The sequence below is a fragment of the Chiloscyllium plagiosum genome, chromosome 3 (assembly GCF_004010195.1).
Source record: "Chiloscyllium plagiosum isolate BGI_BamShark_2017 chromosome 3, ASM401019v2, whole genome shotgun sequence".
Lineage (NCBI taxonomy): Eukaryota > Metazoa > Chordata > Chondrichthyes > Orectolobiformes > Hemiscylliidae > Chiloscyllium > Chiloscyllium plagiosum.
In genome coordinates this window covers 129,603,130-129,611,933 of record NC_057712.1, presented here as the reverse complement: position 1 = coordinate 129,611,933, position 8,804 = coordinate 129,603,130, and the positions used below count along the sequence as shown (strand labels likewise).

Below are 8,804 nucleotides of genomic sequence, written 5' to 3'. Positions count from 1 at the left end.
GGTGGGAAAAGACCACTGTGTAAAGTCTGCCTGCCTAATGAAGAGCAGGGGGCCCATACAGTCATTTGGGCTCTGCTGACGCCTCAGCTAATTATATGGGCATATGATCGAAAAATGTACATACCTGTATAAAAATGATAAGTTTTGATCTCTGTATGTGCATGTTTACATATGTATGGCATGACCAATTGTACAGACCATCAAATTATTTTATGAATAAAGTATATTTTTGAAATAAAAAAAAAGCAGACGTACCATGAGTAAATCCATGAGGAAAGGCATCATCACCCTCGTCTACAAGTGGAAGGGGGAGAGGGAGGAACTCAAAAATTGGAGACCGATCTCATTGTTGAATGCGGATTACAAAATTCTGTCAAAGGTAATCGCCAACCGGGTCAGGTCTGCTCTAGGGTCGGTGATTCACCCTGACCAAACCTGTGCTGTGCCGGGCAGGAAGATCGCTGAGAGTCTCGCACTCCTCAGGGATATGATCGCCTACGTGCAGGACAGGGGGTTGGACACCTGCCTGATCAGCCTGGACCAGGAGAAAGCCTTTGACAGGATATCACACACCAAGGTGCTGAACACACAGACTACACGGGAGTACAGTCACACACAGGGAAGCATAAAGTGCGGAGAGAAGTGCAAAACAAGCAAGACAGTGCAGTAATTCCCGACAAGACAAAACCATACGCACAGTGGTGGACAAATGACAATGTAACAGTGAAGGATCATTAATAAACATTGTTTTAGCAGCAATTCAGAACATTGTCTGAAAATTGCAAACGGAACAGAGTGCGCTCATATGGTGTTAAGGAGCCTTAAGGGAAGAAACTATTGCACAGTCTGGCCATGAGAGGCCGAATGCTCCGGTATCTTCTGCCAGGTGCAGGAGTTTGAGTGAGGGGTGTGGTTGGTCTTCCACAATGCTCTTAGCCTTTCAGATGCAGCGTGTGGAATAGATGTCTGTAATGGAGGGAAGAGAGACCTCGGTGATCCTCTCAGATGTCCTCACTATCGTTATGTACAGTTCTGGTCGCCACATTACCAAAAGGATGTGAACGCTTTGGAGAGGGTGCAGAGAAGGTTTACGAGGATGTTGCCTGGTATGGAAGGTGCGAGCTATGAAGAGAGGTTGAATAGGTTAGGTTTATTTTAATTAGAAAAAAGGAGATTGAGGGGGGACCTGATTGAGGTTTACAAAATCATGAAGGGTAGAGACAGGGCGGATAGAGACAAGCTTTTTCCCAGGGTGTCAATAACAAGAGATCATGCTTTCAAGGTGAGAGGTGGAAAGTCTAAGGGGGACACATGCGGCAAGTACTTCACACAGAGGGTGGTGGGCGTTTGGAATGCGTTGCCAGCAGAGGTGGTAGAGGCAGGCACGGTAGATTCATTTAAGATGCATCTAGACAGATGCATGAGTAGGTGGGGAGCAGAGGGATACAGATGCTTAGGAATTGAGCGACAGGTTTAGACAGTACATTTGGATGGGCTCAGGCTTGGAGGGCCAAAGGGCCTGTTCCTGGGCTGTAAATTTTCTTTGTCCTTTGTTCTCTTTGAGACGGTGCAATTCCCAAACCAGACAGCAGCTCAGGGTACTCTCAATGAACCCTCTGTAGAATATGGTGAGGATGGGGGGGGGGGAGGATGGGAGGTGGGCTTTCCTCAGCTTGCACTGAGACACTGCTGGGCTTTCTTGGCTATGGAGCTGGGGTTGAGAGTCCAGGTGAGATTCTCCGTCAGGTGGATGCCAAGATAGTGGATGCCATTTCCCTAGCCCTGCACTCATCCCTGGAGCATCTGGACAACAACGACACATAAGTCAGACTCCTGCACATTAATTACAGCTCCACCTCCAACACCATTATCCCCTCCAGACTGATCTCAAAAGTTAGAGACCTAGGACTCAGCTCCGCCCTCTGCAACTGGATCCTCAGCTTTCTGACCCACAGACTGCAATAGACACCTCCACAATAACCCTCTACACTGGACACTCACCCCCACCCCCACAGATGTGTTCACAGCTTCCTACTGTACTCCCTGTGCACCCACGACTGTGTTGCCAAATTCTGAATGAGCACCATCCACAAGTTTGCTGATGACATCACCATGGTAGGACAGAGATCAAACAACAATGAGTCAGAATACATAAAGGAGATAGGGAGCTTGGTGTTGTGGTGCAATGATAACAGCCTCTCTCTCAATGTCGGCAAAACTAAAGAACTCATCACTGACTTCAGAAAGATTGGAGGAGAACGTTCCCCCATCTACATCAACGGAGTGGAGGCTGAGAGGGTTGACAGCATCAAGTTCCTGGGAGCGACGATAACCGACAACCTGTCCTGGACTTCCCATGTAGATATGATAGTCAAGAAGGCACAAGAACGCCTTTTCTTCCTCACGCAGCTCAGGAAATTTGGCATGTCCATAAGGCCCCTCACCAGCCTTTACAGATGCACCATTGAAAGCATACTGTCTGTGTGCAGAGCGGCCTGGCATGGCAACTGCTCTGCCCAGGACTAGAAGAAACTGCAGAAGGTTGTGTGCACAGCCCAGACCATCATGGAAGCCGACCTTCCAGTTACACTCCCCTTTTTCCAACATCATCAAAGACCCCTCCCACCCCAATAATACTCTCCTCCAACCTCTTCCATCAGGCAGAAGGTACAGAATCTTGAACACACGCACCAACAGGTTCGAGAACAACCTCTTCCCTGCTGTTATTAGACTGATGATGGACTCTCTAACTTCGAGTAATGTTGATCCTGCTTTGTGCACCTCCTGTGCAGTGTATGCTTGCTCTGTCTAAGCACCTTGTGATCTCTATGTCACTGAACTGCTCGCAAAACAAATCTTTTCACTGTACTTAGGTACATGTGACTACAATAAATCCAATCAAATCAATGGGCCAAAGGACCTTTTCCTGAAACCCTCTATGACTCCAGGAGTATCAGGTGTTTACTAAGGAATCGGATGCTGAAAAATATCTGTTGACATGGAAGCAGTAGAGGTAATGGATGAGGTGAAAATTGCAATTCCTGGAAAAACTGCCTGAACGTAGAGGGGGAAAAGACATCATCTGACTCACTTTCATCCCAAGTTGCTCAAGGTAGAGAGGGTCAAAGGGCTTGGCTTTAGATTTAATTTCCCTGAGATAATGGGATTTGGATTCACCTCGGCAGGAGATAGCAGAGATTGACAGAGATCAGTGCTGAGACAACTGGGTTTTTCTGATGGTGGGGACATAACTTGAATATTGAAATTTCCAAATATGCTGAAGCTAGCAACCTGGGAGAAGTATAAATAATGATGACACCAGACGGTTACAGGGCATAGGTTAGCAGGATAGGCAGGTGAAATTTACCATGGGGAGGAGCTGCAGTTTTTATAAAGGGACAGGAAATGGTGATAATGACATAGTGAAACCTGAGGCTTCATCAGCATAGATTATATTCCCCAAAAGATGAGGGTCCTTGAGAGGGTGGAGGCTTCCGAGGAGAGTTCCAGGATGGAGAGTTATGAAGTTAGATTGGTAAAGCGAGGAATGTTTTCGCTGGAGAATAGACGATTGAGGGTTGATTTAATTGAAGTGTATTAGATTAAAGGGATAATTAATCATTTCAGAAGGAGATTGGATGGACATTTTAGAGAAATAAACTCGTGAAGGTACAGAGGTACAGTGGACGTAATGGGACCGAATGGTTAGCTATGTACAGAATTGGTCTTCTTCCACACCATAACGTTTTATTTTTCAATACGCACTATTCTAGAGAAATCAGCCCACTCTGGAAAGGACTTTATAGTCACAAATCTTTTCAAAAGTGAATGTTGAGAAATGGTTGGAACCTTTTTGTAGACAGGTTTCCCTTGAAACAGATTCTGGGTCTGCTCTCTTTCTTATTGAATGATTAGTGAGGGCCATTTGTCTGTGTTAATACCCTCGACCTCAGTGACTCCCATTGCCCAGCCTTTTCACTGTAATCCTGGAAGTTTCACTTACCTCAGAATCTATACCAATTTAGGAATCTGTCACTACAACATTTGCAATACTGTATTGCTAAACCTAACCACTCACTGTGTAAAAACCCTTCCATCATGTGGTCTTTCACTTGTTGTCTTATATTAATAACCTCTCGCCCTCGTACCTTGCACCAGTGGGGACAGGCTCCTGTTTAATGTCTACTTTGTGCAGATTTCTCATGAGCCCAAACCCCTCTACTGAATCACCTGTCATCCTGCTCTAACTCCAACCTCTCCAATTTATCCTCGAAACGTAGTCCCACATCCTTGGACTGTGTAAACCTTTTCTGCATCCTCTTTATGGAGTCTAATGGATTTGCTGCATATTTTATGTAAGACAGTGTGAATGTAGCCAGTTCCACAGGTCGGAGCAAATCGAGGGCCGAAGGGCCTGTACCGCGCTGTAATGTTCTATGTGCTTCCCCCCTGCTGAGGCCTGAACTGAGACTGTTTGATGTTGCTACAGACTGTTTTCAGAGTTCCATTCCCCAGTACAATGTCTAACCCTCCAAACTGTAAATGAAGGGATATCAGTTTCTGCTTACCCAGCCTGACATGGTGATTTCAGCTTGATGTGAAACGCTTTGACAAAGACCACAAGCAGCAAGGCCAGAAGAACACTGATGGCTGTGAAAGCTACAATCTTCCAGGTGGACAGGACACTTGCCTCAGAGTCTGACCAGGCTTGATCTGCAAGAGAGAGAGAGAGAGAGAGATGGAGCAGTAAGTGACTGCAGAAAACCCACTGTGTGTTAAATCAGTGGAACCAAACCAGCTGGGAGAGAGGTAAAGCTGTGTGAACTCAGCCACTGACTGACAGAGCCACAAAGGAAGTGGGTGGTGCAGTGGTCACGTTCCTAGATTATCAACCCACACCAACATCCCACAAGCACTGGGTTCATATCCTATCCATAGCTGACGGTAAAATTTCATTTCAATAAACTTTTGCTTCGAAAGCTTCCTCACAGTGACCACTGTCAATTATCATCAAAACCCATCCAGTTCACTAACGTCCTTTCAGGAAGGAGGCTTTTTTGAATTCTCTGGTGGGAGGTGAGAGGAGAGAGATTTTTAAAAGTCATAAGGGGCAAATTATTTACACAGGGTGGTCTGCATGTGGAATGAACTTCCTGAGAAAGTGGTTGAAGTGGGTACAATTACAAATGTTTAAAAGACGTTTGGTTAAGTACATGATTAGGAGGGGAATACGGGCAAGGAGCAGGTGGATGAGACTAGCTTAGTTTGGGATTATGTTCAGCATGGACTGGTTGGACCAAGGGGTCTGTTTCCATGCTGTATGACTCTGTGACTGGCTAGCCTGCATTATTGCTTGTTCCCTACAATGTGCTGTTTTTGTCTACTCTGGCCTACATCTGTCAAATGAATTTTTGAGAAAGTTATCGTAACGGGCTATGTTATCCCCTGTGCCTTATTTAGTAGTAAAAAGTGTATTACACAATGCTATCTCCCATTGGTTACACACCAAACATCATCTGAACAACAGTCTCCCCTCCCGTACCACATAACGGGGAGGGGGCTCTGATGGTGCAGTGGTAATGTCCCTACCTTTGGTTCTACTCCCACCTTACCCTGAGGTATCTGAGCAGATTGATACAAAAATAACTATCAGACAAATGAGACTCGACTGAAATGTGTCACATCCTGAGCGTTCTTATAGGTGGGTATGGGGGATGCTGCTCCCTGTTGTAGAACAATCTAGAACTAGAGGTCACTGTTTTAAAAAAAAACGTAAAGGATCACTCATTTAAAACAAAAAAAAGACAATCCCTTTCTCTCAGAAGTTCATGTGTCTTTGGAATTCTCTTCCTCGGGAGGTGGAGGAAGCAGACTGCATGAATATTTTTAAGGCCGAAGCAGATAGATTAGGTGAGGAGACAACAGGTTATAGAGAAAGGCAGGAATACAGATTTTGATGTTATAAACAGATCAATTGAATGGAGGAGCAGGCTGGAGGGGCTGAATGGCCTACTCCCACCCTTACTTCAGATATTCTGCTCTTGCATGGGATCCTAACTTTTACCTCCACACAACCGCCCTCCTGGCTTGCTCCACAGTCTGCAGGATGATCTTTCTCTAACCTCCTAGACCAGAGGGTGCCCCATGCCCCCTGCCCCACCTCTTCCATGCCAGGACCCAGCACCCACCAGCGTGTTGGCAGAAGAGCTGGCTGCTGGGAAACCACTGTCCATACTGGCAGGTGATGTACTTGTAATCGTTGGTCAAGAAGTAGCCAGGGTCACAGTAAAACTCCAGGACAGTACCATGGATGTAGCGGTCACAGGGATAAGGATGGCAAATGTAGTCCCCATGATCTGGAATTGGAGGTAAGGGGCACGCTGCAGGGAGAGAGAGAGAGACAGACAGACAGACAGAGAGATTAATACCTCTATCCTCCAGTATCAGAATGCTGCTATTGTTCACATTATCCCAGGTCAGTGGACATGTCTCCAGAGGGAAGTTGGCAGTTCTCCCATCTCAGATGCCAGCTTCCCTCACTCTGCCAACTCCCTCTCAGTGCTACAGATCTGGCTGGCCTTGAACTAGTCTCTGGCAGGTCCATCTGGAGCTGGGGAGATCTCTGCTATCGCTTAAGAAGGGTGGTAAGAAAAAGCCAGGGAATTATAGACCAGTGAGCCTGACCTCAGTGGTGGGCAATTTGTTGGAGGGAATCCTGAGGGACAGGATGTACATGTATTTGGAAAGGCAAGGACTGGTTAGGGATAGTCAGCATAGCTTTGTGCGTGGGACATCATGTCTCACAAACTTGGGTGAGTTTTTTTTGAAGAAGTAACAAAAATGATTGATGAGGGCAGAGCGGTGGACATGATCTATTTGGACTTCAGTAAGGCGTTCGACAAGGTTCCCCATGGGAAAATGGTGAGCAAGGTTAGATCTCATGGAATACAGAGAGAACTAGCCATTTGGATACAGAACTGGCTCAAAGGTAGAAGACAGAGGGTGGTGGTGGAGGGTTGTTTCTCACACTGGAGGCCTGTGACCAGTGGAGCGCCACAAGGATCGGTGCTGGTTCCACTGCTTTTTGTCATTTATATAAATGATTTAGATGTGAACAGATGAGGTATAGTTAGTAAGTTTGCAGATGACACCAAAATTGGAGGTGTAGCGGACAGCAAAGAAGGTTACCTCAGATTACAACAGGATCTTGATCAGATGGGTTGGTATGCTTCCCTTTATTGGTCAGGGCACTGAATATAGGAGTTGAGATGCCATGTTGCGGCTGTACAGGACATTGGTTAGGCCACTTTTGGAATATTGTGTACAATTCTGCTCTCCCTATTCCAGGAAGGATGTTGTGAAACATCCTTCAGGGGTTCAGCGTTCACCTTGCTTCGGGCGGAAGTTGGAGTGGGTGGAGTGACAGTGAGGACCAGAGGCCCAATGGGAAGGTAAATTTTGAAAAGATATTAAGGTTTACCTCGTGTATAGGTGGAGCGCACACTGAGCAGGAGCAGACATGGGACTGCTGGGTAAGTGAGGCTTTAGATTTGGGTGGTTGCTTTACCCGAAACACTATTCGTGTAGCGTCTCCTACCCGTCTCTTCCTCTAACCAAAGAAAAAAGGTTCTGAGCGCCAATTGGTAAGGTAACTGGTTTCTTTATTTTTTTTTCTTTTCAGTAGTCTCGTTGGGAATTTAGACAGTGGGAATGGAGATGAGGGCAGTTGAAGGTTCCTCCTGCAGAATGTGGGAGGTAAGGGTCACCACTAGTGTCCCTGCTGACTACATCTGTGGGAAGTGCACCCAACTCCAGCTCCTCGAATACAGCGTTAGGGAACTGGAACTGGAGCTGGAGCTGGATAAACTTTGGATCATTTGGGAGATAGAGGGGGTTATTGAGAGGAGTTACAGGGAGGTAATCACACCTCAAGTACAAAAAGACGGCAGATGGGTTACCGCTAGGGGACGGAAAGGGAACCGGCTGGCAGTGCAGGGGTCCCCTGTGGCTATTCCCCTCAACAATAAGTACAATAAGTTTCGGATACTGTTGGGGGGAACGACTTACCAGGGGAAAGCAGTGGGGCACAGGGCTCTGGCACAGAGTCTGTCCCTGTTGCTCAGAAGGGAGAGGGGGAAGGGGAGCAGAGCAGTAGTCATTGGGGACTCCATAGTTAGGGGGACATATAGGAGGTTCTGTGGGGACGAGAGTGACTCACGGTTGGTGTGTTGCCTCCAAGGTACCAGGATCCATGATGTCTCTGATCGTGTTTTTGGGATCCTTAAGGGGGAGGGGGAGCAGCCCCAAGTGATGGCCCACATCGGCACCAAATACATAGATAGGAAGAGAGAGAGATGGGGATTTAAGGCAGAAATTCAGGGAGCTAGGGTGGAAGCTTAGAGCTAGAACAAACAGAGTTGTTGTCTCTGGTTTATTGCCTGTGCCACATGCTAACGAGGCAAGGAATAGGGAGAGAGAGGAGTTGAACACGTGGTTACTGGGATGGTGCAGGAGGGAGGGTTTGGGTTCCTGGATAATTGGGGCTGTTTCTGGGGTAGGTGGGACCTCTACAAACAGGATGGTCTTCATCTGAACCGGAGGGGTACAAATATCCTGGGGGGGAATTCGCTAAGGCTATTGGGGTGGGTTTAAACTAATCCAGCAGGGGGGTGGGAATCAAAACTGTAGTTCAAGTATAGAAAAGGTTGAGAGTAGGGAGGTCCAATATCAAGTTTCAGGGACGCAAGATGGCACCGGCAAGCAAGAAGTTGGTTTGAAGTGTGTCTACTTCAACGCCAGGAGCA

At 46.9% G+C, this 8,804-nt stretch overlaps 1 protein-coding gene across 1 annotated transcript in view; it reads right to left on the bottom strand.

Moving 5' to 3' along the window:
* Positions 1 to 8,804, bottom strand: part of LOC122540154 (sushi domain-containing protein 4-like) — a 35,196-nt gene that overhangs the window by 5,795 nt on the left and 20,597 nt on the right. Inside the window, exons 4-5 of the mRNA XM_043675469.1 lie at positions 6,189 to 6,380; positions 4,569 to 4,713 (exon numbers count right to left, since the gene is read on the bottom strand). Of these exons, the coding sequence (XP_043531404.1) occupies positions 4,569 to 4,713; positions 6,189 to 6,380 (337 nt within the window). The remainder of the gene's footprint in view (positions 1 to 4,568; positions 4,714 to 6,188; positions 6,381 to 8,804) is intronic.